The sequence below is a fragment of the Chelonoidis abingdonii genome, chromosome 6 (assembly GCF_003597395.2).
Source record: "Chelonoidis abingdonii isolate Lonesome George chromosome 6, CheloAbing_2.0, whole genome shotgun sequence".
NCBI classification, from domain to species: domain Eukaryota; kingdom Metazoa; phylum Chordata; order Testudines; family Testudinidae; genus Chelonoidis; species Chelonoidis abingdonii.
Window position 1 is genome coordinate 43,556,200 of NC_133774.1, and position 14,462 is coordinate 43,570,661.

The following is a 14,462-nucleotide window of genomic DNA, read 5'->3' on the forward strand; positions in this document are numbered from 1 at the left end:
GAGAAGGTTTTGGGAGACCAGAGAGGGAGTCAGGCCCTGGAAATTCCTGGCTGGTGGCAGCGATATCAGATCTAAGCTGGTAATTAAGCTTAGAGGGTTCATGCTAGCTTCTCAGTTTATGAACGCTAAGATTCAAATCTGAGTAGGAAAGCTACGACAACAGTATTGACATGTTTGCAGTAAAGCAAGATGCGGTAATAGAATTACCTCAGATTTTATGACAACACTTGCATTTATCATACGGATCTTGAGAATTCTTTGACATACAACTTTAATTCTGTTTTTAGTAAGGTAGATCAGAAAAGGCTCCTCTCAGTTTTATTTAGTTCCCAAGAACTCTGACATTGGAGCACTATCGGACTTCCAAAGCTTTGAACAGACCCTCTCTGATCTCAGGTGACTTGATGGCAGACTACTTAAACATAAACACCTTCAAGATAAAGGCCCCTTTATGACACCTTCACAGTTGTCTAGGTCCTAGAAGATCATGAATTCTTAATTCACCATGAGAAGAGAACTGATCACCAATCTAGAATGGGTTTTCTCAAGGGCACGGATCTCTGGGTTAGTAAGGATAATGGTGACAACATGGGAGATTTTAGTTTACGAACAACAAAATGGCTGTATCATGCAACAGCAGGTAGGAAGGAGCAAGACTGGGGATCTTCCTTTATTGGAAACCTCAAGTCTTTCTAATCTAGGCAGGAAATCCTCTTTTATCCTTGCACGCCCTCAACATCAGAGGGAAACTTACTGTATAGCAGACTGGCTAAGCAGGCTGCTGGTAGATCCAGTGGAGTAGGATCCACCTTCCTATGAAGAAATTCAGCTAGCCTAAGGTAGAACTCTTTGCATTTAAATGTCAAGTGCAGAATACCTATGTATTCTTTGCTTATCAAAAGGATCCAAGAGTAAATAGCCCTGATGCACAATTACAGTCTTGTTCAAGTACTGCACCTTCTATCTCATACGCTCCCAAGTGAAGTGTCACCATCTCACCTTTTACTCTCCCTTGTTAAGTCTCTCGTGCTAGCTTACTACTTTGCTCCTTTTTCTTAGTTCTTCAATGAACTAATAATAACAACAAAAAGAATTATTGTGTGTAAATTCTGGCCTTAATTTGTAATTGGTAAATGATATGTTTGGGAAGGAGGTGAACGAAAAAATGTTTAATAATTCAGCTATGTTTTTAAAAACAATAGTAGTAGTAGTGGCCTCATTCACAATCACTAGTTTTCAGTTAATTCTAGATAGCTTCTAAAGTACTGTATGTAAATAGGTTGACATTTTTGAAAACTATAAAGAATATATTTTTAAGCCCAGCAAGGTTTGCATTTCTGTTTGCATTAGAGTTCACTAATTGCTTGTTTCCCTTTAACTTCTCTCACTGTCTTCTCCCCAAAGGGATCTATTTTAAGTATTCCCAGTTTCTTTAAAAACTTTTTACCTGCTCACCCTTATATTAACATGTTAGATGTGCATAGTTCATAAAAACATTGAAAGCTTTTACAAAGATATGTTTAATTGTATTTTCTTTTGTCCCTCTGTTGTTTATGACTGCCTAGGAAGGAGTACTGCGGAAAGGGATCTGGGGGTCATAGTGGATCACAAGCTAAATATGAGTCAACAGTGTAATGCTGTTGTAAAAAAAAAAAAAAAAAGCAGACATTCTGGGATGTATTAGCAGGAATATTGTAAACAAGACATGAGAGGTAATTCTTGTGCTTTACTCCGTGCTGATTAGTCCTCAACTGGAGTATTGTGTCCAGTTCTGGGTGCCACATTTCAGGAAAGATGTGGACAAATTGGAGAAAGTCCAGAGAAGAGCAACAAAAATTATTAAAGATCTAGAAAACATGACGTATGAGGGAAGACTGAAAAAAATGGATTTGTTTAGTCTAGAGAAGAGAGGACTAAGGGGAGACGTAACAGTTTTCAAGTACATAAAAGGTTGTTGCAAGGAGAAAGGAGAAAAATTATTGTTAACTTCTGTGGATGGGACAAAAAGTAATGGGCTTAAATTGCAGCAAGGGCAGAGTAGGTTGGACATTAGGGAAAACTTCCTATCAGAGTGGTTAAGCACTGGAATAAATTGCCTAGAGGTGGAGGAATCTCCATCATTGGGGATTTTTAAGAGCAGGTTGGACAAACATCTGTCGGGGTTGGTCTAGATAATACTTAGTCCTGCCTTGAGTGCAGGGGACTGGACTAGATGATCTCTTAAGGTCCCTTCCAGTTCTGTGATAGCAGTGATGTGCATACGGACTCCTATAGATTTTAACAATCTAACATCCTTCCAATTTTATTCCCTTGTTCAAGTAGGTGGAACCAAATCAAGGTGTTTTGCTTGCCAAGAGAGATGGCAACTGAGATTTGACCTAATTTATCTTTCCTTGTACCATTTCAGATTTGGTTTCTTGATAGTTTTCAAAGTCTTAAATACATTAATTAATGGGCTACCTGCACACTTTTCTTATGTACTGCAACTTCTGGCTTAGTAATTCCCTTTTTTATATTAATTAATGATCTCCAAAACCACCAGGGGAGTAGAGAGGGTAGGTTTATACCTTTCACAAGCAGAGTCAGCTTTGGCATTTTTTGCTCTGCCTAAGAAATATTTTGCAGCCAATCATCTGGTGCCTTTCCAGCCACCTTTAAAACTTACTGATTACTATCTCATGCTTTCAAAAAAAAAAAAAAAAAGTCTCATCTACCATTCTCATGTTGGAATGCTTATTTTGGTCACTTGAGTAGTTCATTAAAGGGGGACTGCTGATATCATTAACTTTTAAGCACATGCACAATTGTGGCTTTGGTTTTATATGTACAAAATACCCCATATTAAGATGACCTAACACTTTCCATTATTAAAAAAAATCTTGCAGTCTTTCTTTGGAAAGCTTTGTTGCTTCCATCGCTTGCAGTAGGATTTAGAAATTTTGCGGGGGAGTACAATTAGGTTCATAGAAATTCATTCACATTTGGCTGAGTTATATACTGTAGAAAATCACCATTTCCTGTTTGAGATTTTCATAACAAGACACACATTCCTTTCTTTCTCTAATTTAAAAATAGAATAAATAATGTCACAGCAGCGCATCCATCAGCCAATCTGCATAGCTCAGACTGCATTGTCTTGCACTTGTCAATTATGAGCAAGAAATTACCACCAAAAAAAACTGCAAATGTATTTTTTCAGTCCATCAATAGCTAATATTTTAATTCAGAATACTTAACTATCCATTTATTTATCTAATAAAGACAACAGAAATGCAAATCTCACCAGCCAATCTACTCTTTTCTTCTGCCAGCCCACTTCTCTATTCCTCTGTGTCTGGTCACCAGATATACTTTTGGTTTTAGATAAAACGTTGAGTGATTAGTGTATGTCTAAATCAATCTACAAACTTCATTCTGTTTTGTGAACGTCATTTGGATTGTAAACTACTTTACTTCAGTTTTGCCCTGTGACCTCCATCTTGAGCTGGGACACCCAGGAGATGTTAGAAGAAATCCTTACATCTAGCAGAAAGGGTAACAATGGGAAAGTCATCAAAATTTCTCAGCCTCGATGGGCCTCCATTCAAATGTGTTTATACTAGAACAGCAGGCTTGCTGCAGTTCCAGGGGAATTACGAGTTCCAGTTTAGATGCATTAGGAAGAGGGGTCTGGGAGTTCAGCAACTGATTACTTGACAGGTTTTGAAGCTGTCTGAAGGTCACCTGACAGAGGAGGCAAGAATTTTATTTAAGGGCCAGATTTTTGTGTGCCCGAGTACTCTCACTGTCCATCTGCTGACAACCAGAAGATTGAGCAAGAGGAGTGGAGTGCAGGAGTGTACTGGGACCCTGAAAGCATGCTAACCAAAATCCAAAGGGCTGTCAGAGTGGTAAGGATGCTGGGGGTCGAGAAGTTTTATATGCAGGTGTTTGTTACTTTCCCCTAGAGCTATACCTCTTGTGCTTTGTCTGTCTGTTTAGAAGTTCCTTTGTAAAGGCTGTATGCTCCCTTTGTTTTAACTATGACAGGGTCCTCAAAGGGTTAAACAGTAGACCAGAAAACTCTCACAAGGTTGGAGCTCTGGGAAAGGGATGCTTAAATTGGTGGGGAGAATTAGGGGTTCAGCACTAATCTTGAGGGCTAGGATAGCTGGATCGCTGGGTCCCACTTCTCAATAAAATGGGCATCTGTAGGCTTGATGTGTCCCAGAGAGGCTGGAATAAGTATGTTTGGATGCTGCTCAGACCCAGTAAATTTAAAGGTATGTGGGATCCAAAGGTTGGGTCCAGTACAGCAGCCTGGTGTCATACCACAAGCGTGAGCTGAGACAGGGTTGTAACAGTTCTTACCAATACTGCTCCTTCATTTTAAACAAAAAAAGTCATCCTTTAAGCAATACATGAAATCTTGAGGTACACTCTGTTAATGACAGATGAGTTCAAGAAACCTCCTTAGTTATATCTGGAAAATTAGTCAAGCAGTAGATTCTTCATAGTGTATATCCCACACACTGGTTTAACATTTCATGCCATATTAGGCTTGTTCTATCAGGAGATTTGGATGGCATTATGTGGTGCAGGTCAAATAGAGACTTCATGCTACAAGTGGAAAGTAGCTACTGGGTATTTCAGGTTTTTGGAAATAACCTTTTGTTGTGTAACAATTTTTATAGCATTATAATTATGAATTATTGTTTCTAGCTTCTTTCAATTCCTGGTAACTTTATTTAAAATCTTTTGAGTTTATTTAGGTTTAAAAAATAGTTTTTGGTTGGATTACATGTTAAACTGTAATGGTTCCTCTGTAGTGCTACAGTTTACCATGTTAGTCTGGTTACTGGAATTTGAAACTCACATGGTCGGGTATATTTTTGCTCAAATCAGAAATTGTGCAAGCAATTCAAAATACTATTTTTGGGAGCTAAATCTTTCCTAGCCCAGGAGTCTTCTGGGTAGGGCTTGCCACTCCTTGATGATCTCTGAACCCAGTTCCCACCTGGTAGTGTGACTGTCGAGAGTCATTGTCCTTGACTGCCTCCCTGGAGCTGGATAGTACAGGCTGCAAAGAGGAGTTAATGTTGTTTGGAACATTATTAACCTACTCATGGCTATCAGTGGGGTAAGAGAAGGAGCATTCCAATGCATGCGGCTATTCCTTAGCTTGGCCACCTCCTACTCCTAGATTCCTGACTTCAGAACTGGAAGAGAGTCATTTCTATTGAAGGAGAGAGAGTCTGGCATAGAAGTGTTCATCTGATTGATACGATGTTTGTCCACTTGTGTTACTGGATAAGAGCATGAGCCCATATATTTGTATCAAGAATTTAAGAGTTATCTTTGTTATCTTATGTTAATATTTCTGATTATCTGGAGAATCATTTGGTGTAAAAAGTTTAGTCAAAATAATTACATTTTAATGGAGAAATCCATAGATTAGTAGAATGAATTTAAAAGCAGTGATTAATCAGCATTTATATTTATAATCTAGTTTAAACTACTATTGTGATAAGATTTTATATGGTGCTTAAGACAATATAATCTTATTTAAAATAAAAATACCTGCAGAAGGATATAGGAGCAATATAGCATATTACAGTGGAAAAGGAAATGCAATTGTAATAAGACTCATGTTTCTTAATTATTGCATAATAAAGATCTAGATGCATGGTGTAGGTCAGGGGTAGGCAACCTATGGCAAGTGAGCTGATTTTCAGTAGCACTCACACTGCCCAGGTCCTGGCCACTGGTCCGGGGAAGGGGCTCTGCATTTTAATTTAATTTTAAATGAAGCTTCTTAAACATTTTAAAAACCTTATTTACTTTTACATACAACAATAGTTTAGTTATATATTATAGACTTATAGAAAGAGACCTTCTAAAAACATTAAAACGTATTACTGGCACACAAAGCCTTAAATTAGAGTGACTCAGTGAAGACTTGGCACACCACTTCTGAAAGGTTGCCAATCCCTGGTATAGGTGATGCTCTTGACCAGGGAAAATGGACTTCAGTGCCATTTTTCCTACTCATAGAGTATTTTATAGTATCTGTATTTCAAATCATTTTCTTGCCCAAATCTCTGACAAGTTCTAATAGGAATTTTGGCAGAGACTGTTTAGATTACAAATTCACTGTGTAATATGTGGGTTTATGCAGGCTTCCTTGGATTTAGGAGAAGGAGTTGCAAATTTGGAAAATGGTTTTGATCTATATTCTATAGCCATAGAAAAAAGGACCTTCACTTTCAATTATTCTATTGGCCATAGTAGTATTTGCTTCTGATAACAATAATCGGGGGAGAAATTATGGTGTTCAAACAAGAATTAGACAAGTTCATGGAGGATAGGTCCATCAGTGGCTATTAGCCAAGATGATCAGGGATGGAACCCCATGCTCTGGGTGTCTCTAGCCTCTGATAGCCAGAAGCTGGGAATGGGCAACAGGGAGATGGATCACTTGATGATTGCCTGTTCTGTTCATTCCCTTTGAAGCATCTGGCATTGACCGCTGTTGGAAAAGAGGATACCGGGTAAGACGGAACATTGGTCTGACCCAGTATAGCCGTTCTTGTGTTCTGCTGTGTTTGTTGATAATAGTACATTCATTAAGAAATGTAAATCGAATTGGTAGAAGTGTGTTTAAATATGTAGATCATAGAAATTATGTTGATACACACCAGTTTGGAGTACTAAACCAGTATTTTAATTTTGGAACTTGTTCATCTCTGTGTTGTGTTGTTGAATTACAGCATAGATGAAGACATACCAGAAGACAAATTTAATGAAAATGAAAATAATATGATTGTAGCTCTCTTTTAGTCCCCATCCCAACTCCATTTGTTATCCCCATCTTTTATTTTCTGGCCTTTATTATTTTAACCAAACATAATTTTTGTATACTTGTGTCAAGGTTTCTTTCCCCACTTTGAACTTTAGAGTACAAAAGTGGGGACCTGCATGAACACTTCTAAGCTTAATTACTAGCTTAGATCTGTTAACGCTGCCACCAGCCAGAAATTTAGTGTCTGGCACACTCCCTGTCCCCTCCCCAGACTTTCCCCTCTCTGGGTTGCCTTGAGAGGCTTCACCAATTTCCTGGTGAACACAGATTTAAACTCCTTGGATCTTAAAACAAGGAGGAATTAACCATCCCCCTTCCTTCCCCCACCCACCCACCAATCCCTGGTGCGTTCAGACCCAATCCCCTTGGATCTTAAAACAAGGAGAATCAATCAGATTCTTAAAAAGAAAGCTTTTAATTAAAGAAAGAAAAGGTAAAAATTATCTCTGTAAAATCAGGATGGAAAATGCTTTACAGGGTACCCAGATTCATATAGACTAGAGGGACCCCCACCCCAGCCTTAGATTCAAAGTTACAGCAAACAGAGGTAAAAATCCTTCCAGCAAAAAGAAACATTTACAAGTTGAGAAAACAAAAATAAGACTAATCCGCCTTGCCTGGCTATTACTTACAATTTTGAAACATGAAAGACTGATTTAGAAAGATTTGGAGAGCCTGGATGTACGTCTGGTCCCTCTTAGTCCCAAGAGCGAACAACGAACAAAACAAAAAGCACAAACAAAGACTTCCCTCCACCAAGATTTGAAAGTATCATGTCCCCCTATTGGTCCTCTGGTCAGGTGTCAGCCAGGTTTGCTGAGCTTCTTAACCCTTTACAGGTAAGAGACATTAACGCTTAACCCTCTGTTTATGACAACTTGTAACTTTTATTTTAAAAAGTTGTTTAAGTATTAAGTAGTGATAATCATCAGATTACAAATCATATCGTTTTTACATACTTACATGTTAAGTATTAAAAAATGAATTTTTCTTCTTCAAGGCATCAAACTTATTTGATGGATAGAAATGGTTTCTTTTTTTAATTAATCTTAGTGGGAATGGTATATCTGTGATGGGCAAATGTTTTGTAATGTTTATGAAGCTGGTGTGTACCTCAGTTTTCCTCTGTGTGTTGCATTGTTACCCAGTGAGTGAAAGAGATTGTTTGTTCCTGGCAGGCTAAGACACAGGTGTGAATGATGCCTAGCTGTCTGAGGCCTTAGGTCCCATATTAACAGAGCTCTTGAGAATACAGTGGCAGATCCAATTGCCTGGACATGGGCACCTACTAACCAATGACCCAGATTGAGATCTAGACTCCCTGCCTCTCAGCAGAGAGGCAGAGCCACAGCTCCCCAGTTTAGAGATTAAGGACTGGAGAGATGTGAGGTGGGAGTTAAGTATTGGCTGCTGGAGGAATCAGGGGATGCTCACTGGGAAGTCTGATTGAGGAGGTCAGACTGACTAACAGAGGGAGAGAGCTTTGAGCTCTGGCTAACTAGACGTTACTCTACTGTAACCTTCATTTCTCTATGCTATCCAAGATCATCTTATACCGTGTTCTAGTCAACTAATATACCTTACTGTTTGACATCACTGACTGTTACTTCAGATGCTTATGGAGCTGCATTGCTCACTAAGATTAAGCCTCCGTCGAGGGTCTGTCTCAGTATACTCACAGAATGGAGCTCACAGTGTTAAGCAGGTGTGCTAAAGTCCTAGGGATCCAGTCTAAGGAGGCGGTGAAGGAGTGGTACCCCCTGTGGAGTCTAGCATACTGAAGGGGTTTTCCCAGAGACTGTTCCAAAGCTTTCTCCTGAGGGTATTCTGTGTCAAAAAAATAAAAATTCCGCATGCAATATTTGAAAATTCTTCAAAAGTCTGCTAATTGTGTTTATCAATAAATAAATGTGGAGGCTCCAGAATGGCAGCAGGAAGCACAAGCCAGTGACTGCACAGAGGCGTAGGAGATCACTTCCCCCCCGCCCCGCCCACCGCCCAAGGACCAGGACTGTCCCAGAAACACCCAGGGACTCTGCCCTTCTGTGCCAAGCACACTAGCTGAAGGCAGGCTGGCTCAGCCCAGCGGGATCCAAATATGGAGGGCTTAGCGTAGGGAGATCAAGGCATGAGGTGATAGGGTTCTGCGTGGGGCAATCTGGGTGTGAGGGTGGGGGTCCTGGGTGTGAGGGAGATCAGGATAAACAGGGGCTTGTTGGGAGGGAGGGGCTCTGAGTGCAGACACAATGGGACTCCACAGGGGGATCCAGGTGAAGGTGGTTGGAGCTCAGCAGGGGTGGTGGTGTTGGTTTGGAGGGCTCAGCAGGGCGGGGAAGTCCCAGGTGCTGGCTTGGTAGGGTGGGAATCCGGGTGATGGCTTAGTGGAGTGGGAATCTGAATGCAGGTGGCTAGTCAGGGTAGTCCAGGTGCAGGTGGGGTGGGGGTTCAAGTGCAGATGGTGGTCTGGGTACAGGGGGTGAGATTTGGCAATTTGGGTTCGAGGTGGGTCTGGATGAATGGGGATTGAGCGGATGGAGGAGCAGCTCCCCGTACCGTGACCCCTCCTCTTCACGGCTGAGAAGCGATGGGGCAGGAAGCGGGGCTGGGATTTTCAGCACTTCCTGGAGCTGGAGAGGTTTCTGGGAGTGGGTCTGACCCAGCTCTTGCCAGTCCTTACCAGGGAAGAGAAAATTCTGTCCTCACCAGCCCAGCCAGGATTAGTAGCTGAACCTGGCACAGAGAAGGAGCCACTGGCCGAGGCTTCCCCAACCCTGCTCCTCCAGTGATTTACCACTCCACTGGCTGCTCTGGGCACCCAAAACAATGCACCTGCACTGCTGGAGCATGGCGCATGACTGTTCTTGCAGCTTCTCATTGCTTCCCTGTCAGAAAGTCATTTTTTTTTTGCAAGGAAGCAAAGAAATCTGTGTGGGACATGAACTCTGTGCGTGTGCAGTGGTGCAGAATTCCCCAAGGACTAAAAGCTGGGGCCATAGCAGTATTCCTATGGATCTGTGACAGTATTACCCTGAATCTAAACCTGGACTACCACTAATTTGAATGAGAGATTTGCTGAATATTTAGCTGTTTGTTCAATACTTTATTGTTGCATTCAGAGTCACTCAGTGAGAAAATATTTACTTTTAGACCATCACAAAGTATCCCTTTGTTTTTCTTCCTACCTCACCCTTCTTTTTCTTTCCCTTTTTCTCCTCTCTCTTCACCTCTGAGCATTTCCTGCCCTGCAGTAGTTATCATTTCCCATCTCTCCATGGGCTTCGCTCCTACTCTCCACATTGCATTTGCTAACATAATCATTTGTGATTACGTATATTGCATGTTGTAAATATTTAAATATTTTAGTCTACCCAACAAACATTACATCTTGTCTTTCTTACTGGTATAAATTAATTTGAGGCTGAGGGTGGTGTGTGCTGATGAATGGTAACCCTCTTCACTGAACCTAGGGTTGAGAAACAGGACTGTTAATCTTGACTTCGGGTGAGCAAGATTACATTGACACTGAAGAGTCATAATTGGGCTGTAGAGTTACCATTCAAGTGATATTAATAGAACATAGGAAAGTTCCCGCCTCTCAGGCTACTTTCACTGCAGCAGGTGCTGTTTTTTTACAGTGGGATAACTAATCTGCATTAGCTATCCCATTGTAAAATCCTGTTGGAGTCAAAGCACTGTAGTTTTAATAAAAACTTTAGTGAAAGGTAGTTAGGTGAGGTTAATGCTAGATCCCCACCTGTGATTGGCCTTGCTTAATTTACCTCATAGTAAAACTACAGTGCCGTGTCTCCATTAGTATTTTATGGTGGACTAGTTAATGTATAATAATAATAATGCAAAAACCACACTTTTCTGGGCAATGAAAACAAAAAGCCTATCATTGTTTCAGGCTGTTTGCAGAGTTAGGAAGACAACAGAATCAATTACGTTTAATTAACATTGGGAAGTTCTCTGCAACCATAAAGGCTAGACTCTTACTTTTTTAAAGGAATGAAGTTTATATTCTGCATAATCTGAACATGTCTTGCAGGCCACATAAACACATCAAGTGGGCTTGATCTATAGTCTGTCTAAATTTGGCGGGGGAGAGGGGGAGCACAATTTGTTACTGAAAATGTGTATCTGTGTAATTGATGATTGAAGGCTGACCCAAAGGCTGCCATTGACTTCAGTGGGCTCTGGATCAGGCCCCTCGTTTGCCTTACTGATCCATGAAAATCGCTGTTGCAGTGGTTTTCTGGAGTGTTGATCGGAGCCTTTCGTGATGGACCACAGAAACCCACCATTTGTTTCTCAAAATGCTTCTATCAGGAGAGAAGATAGTGCATGAAAAAGGATATTTCTCATATGAAGTGGTCCTCAAAATGAAAAATTGGAGAACCACTGCATTAATTTGTTAAATGAATTAGTTCTTTTTTAAATGTTGTTTTAAATTAAACATTTTTCTGCCTGTGATTAAGTCTAATAACTTAACATAGTTTCTTCTTTTTTTTTTTTTAACAGGCATACAGGAGTTTCCAGAAAACATCAAAAACTGTAAAGTTTTGGCAATTGTTGAGGCCAGTGTAAATCCAATTTCAAAGTAAGTTTTGCCCCCCCCCCCCCCGCCCCGCTTCATTCTGATGACAAAACCTAAACTTTCTTACCATTTATTGTGTTGTATGTCTGTATAGTTACACATGGAGCTAGTAGTGCCCCCCCAATTAAAGTTGCCCAGCAGGTCCCATTATAAGATGCTCTTTTTCAGTTGCTTACAACTTTGCCAAACTCTAACTGTCCAGGCTGAAATTTTCTGTGCTGGGTGTTTGCCTCAGGTTGAGTTTGATATAGGGTTTCCAACCCTCCAGGATTGTCCTAGAGTCCCCAGGAATTAAAGATTAATCTTTAATTAAAGGTAATGTCATGTGATGAAACCTCCAGGAATTTGTCCAACCAAAGTTGGTAGCCCTAGTTTGATTAAAGTTTCAGCAAAAACAATTAAACGATTTCTGAGAACAAGTTTAGAGAAAGAATATATATTTTCCCATGGTTAAAAGAAAACAAACAAACCAACTGAATTCTTATGGCTTTTTCACTGAGATGCTCTAGTGCCCCCATGCCTTGAAGCACGGAGTTGAAATTTAGCAGGGAGATAGCATGTCTCTTACACCAGGCTATCTAGTGTTTTGTATGACTGTTTGCCCAAATTTGGCCAAGTTATAAACTTTTTAAAAATTGCATTTGCCACAACAAATAATATAATAATTATTACTGTAAGGTAGTAACTTGCTACAGTTTGGCAGGTAAATTCTCCAGAGTCCATCTGCACTGATAAGGCTCAAGCCCAGGACTGCAGGCTCTTAGCAGAACTTCCTCTGCAATTGCTGCTCTTGGCTGCTAGAGCTGTCTGTGGCACTGGGCTCTGGAACTAAGAACAGAACTGTCAGCATGGAGGCAGAAGCAGCCTGACTGAAAAGCAGATGGGACAAGAACTGAGCCAGGATGGCGAGAAAGATTGGGACAAGGAGCTGAGGCAGGGAAATGAGACTGGGAGAAGGAGCATGAGGGGGTTGTTGAGGGAGAGACAGGACTGGCACTGGGACAGGCTGGAGCAGGCAATGGCAGAAATGGTCGGACTTGCAGGGGAATGGGGCAAAAGAGTGTGCCCACAAGAACATACTCCCTTCCAGAATCTGGAATTGAACCTAAGGTTCTTCTTCGAGTGATTGCTTATATCCATTCCAGTTAGGTATGTGCACGCCGTGTGCACGTTCGTCGGAGAAACTTTTACCCTAGCAACACTCAGCGGGTCGGCTGGGCACCCCCTGGAGCGGCGCCGCTATGGCGCCGGATATATACCCCAGGCGACCTGGCCACCCTTCAGTTCCTTCTTACCGCCCATGTCGGTTGTTGGAACAGTGGAGTGTGGCTTAGCTGACCTCCACCTTCCTAAGCTACTCGTAGTTTTTTCTCGTTATTGTATACATAGTTATTGTTCTTGTTCTTATATATAGTTAGAGTTAGTTGTAGTTCATAATTTAATAGTTGTTAGTTAGTACTTGTTAGCGGGGTTCGGGGAGTAGCCCCTTCCCCGCACCCAGTGCCGGAGCTCATGCTTGTCTCACCGGGTTTCAAACCGTGCTCGGCCTGTCACAGGCCAATGCCAACAGGAGACCCCCACGACTCCTGTTTGAAGTGCGTCGGGGAATCGCCCTTAACTGCTAAGTGCTCGATTTGCAAGGCTTTCAAGCCGCGAACTAAGAAGGAGCGGGACATCAGATTAAAACAGCTCCTCATGAAAGCGGCCTTGACACCTTCACCTTCGGCACCGAGCACGAGTCAGCCAGTGAGCAGAGGCATCACTACGGCACCGGACCTCACCGGTACGCCTAAAGACTCTTGGCACCGGCCACCGCCGGCACCGAAATCAACGCCACACCGCTCCCTCTCCCCGAGGTCGAAGAAGGCTAAAACTCATGCTGCCTCGGTAACACCCGCGTCGCAGCCAGAGACTGCGCCTAAGTTGGACCACCTGGCACCGATACCTGCCGTGGCACCGCCTAAACTGGCACCGTCGATTCCGGCCCCTGACAGCTCCCTGGCACCCGCCGTGGTAGAGCTCACTATGCCATCTACACTGGAGGCGTTTTCGGCGGCAAGAGACTTGACTGCCATCACTGATGCGGCACTGCCCCTACCCCCGGCACCGCCAGTGCGGGTATTCCAATCTATGGGCAAGCCGACCCTGACCAGACTGCCATCTGTTGGCTCAGCGGACCGGCACTGCTCAAGGTCGCGATCCCGCAGGCGCTCCCAGTCGAGACGACGCTCCCGCTCTAGATGCCGCTCGCAGTCCCGGCACTGTTCCTCTACGCGGCACCGGTCAGACTCTCGCTCTCCAACTCGCTACTCGTGGCACCGCTCTGGTTCCCGGCACCGTACCTCCCGGAGCCGATCACGCTGCAGGGGCTCGAGATCCTGGTCAAACTCCCGGCACCGGTCTGGTCGCAGATCCCGGTCTCGATCTCGGTACCGCTCTGAGTACCGGCACCGGTCCCCGCTGAAGAGGGGAGCAAGGTCCATCGGGACTTCTGCTCCAGGTTTCTCTGCTCCCCCATGGCCGTCCAGGCAGACGTCGGTGTCCTCCCACGTGGACAGTTATTACGACCAGGACCGTGATACGGAGGTGCCTATGGGGGTTTTCCGGGACATCTGGTCTCAGGACACGGGACCTCAACAGTGGTCCTTTTGGACACCCTGGGCATACCATCAAGCCCAAGGTGCTCCTTTAGTTCAGACCCGCTCTGCCGCCTCAGAACATTGGACACCAGAGGCCACCATTACCCGTCCCCTCCCAGCTGGGACGGAGGAGCAGACGACCCACCCTCCGGACTCCCCAGTACCACTGGAGCAGGAACCATCCCAGGAGCAAGAGGCCATCCAGGACCCTCTCATCCCCGGAGTATCATCCTCCTCTTCCCCGGATGAGGCTGTGGCAGGGACCTCGTCATCAGGGCCCCCGCCGATAGACGTCAGGGGCCATCAGGACCTCCTTTGCAGGGTGGCACTCAACATTAACCTCCCAGTGGAAGAGGGCCCGGAGGTCGAAGACCCCGTCGTGAGC

The 14,462-nt window shown here is 43.2% G+C and overlaps 1 protein-coding gene and 1 long non-coding RNA gene across 4 annotated transcripts in view; one reads left to right on the forward strand and one right to left on the reverse strand.

Moving 5' to 3' along the window:
* LOC116825245 (uncharacterized) overlaps window positions 1-14,462 on the reverse strand; it is a 295,317-nt gene that overhangs the window by 165,308 nt on the left and 115,547 nt on the right. The window lies entirely within an intron of this gene.
* The window catches only part of ERBIN (erbb2 interacting protein), a 247,127-nt gene that overhangs the window by 139,185 nt on the left and 93,480 nt on the right, over window positions 1-14,462 (forward strand). For all 3 annotated transcript variants that reach the window (XM_075066986.1, XM_075066984.1, XM_075066985.1), the window contains one exon: window positions 11,363-11,441. In XM_075066986.1, the coding sequence (XP_074923087.1) occupies window positions 11,363-11,441 (79 nt within the window). The remainder of the gene's footprint in view (window positions 1-11,362; window positions 11,442-14,462) is intronic.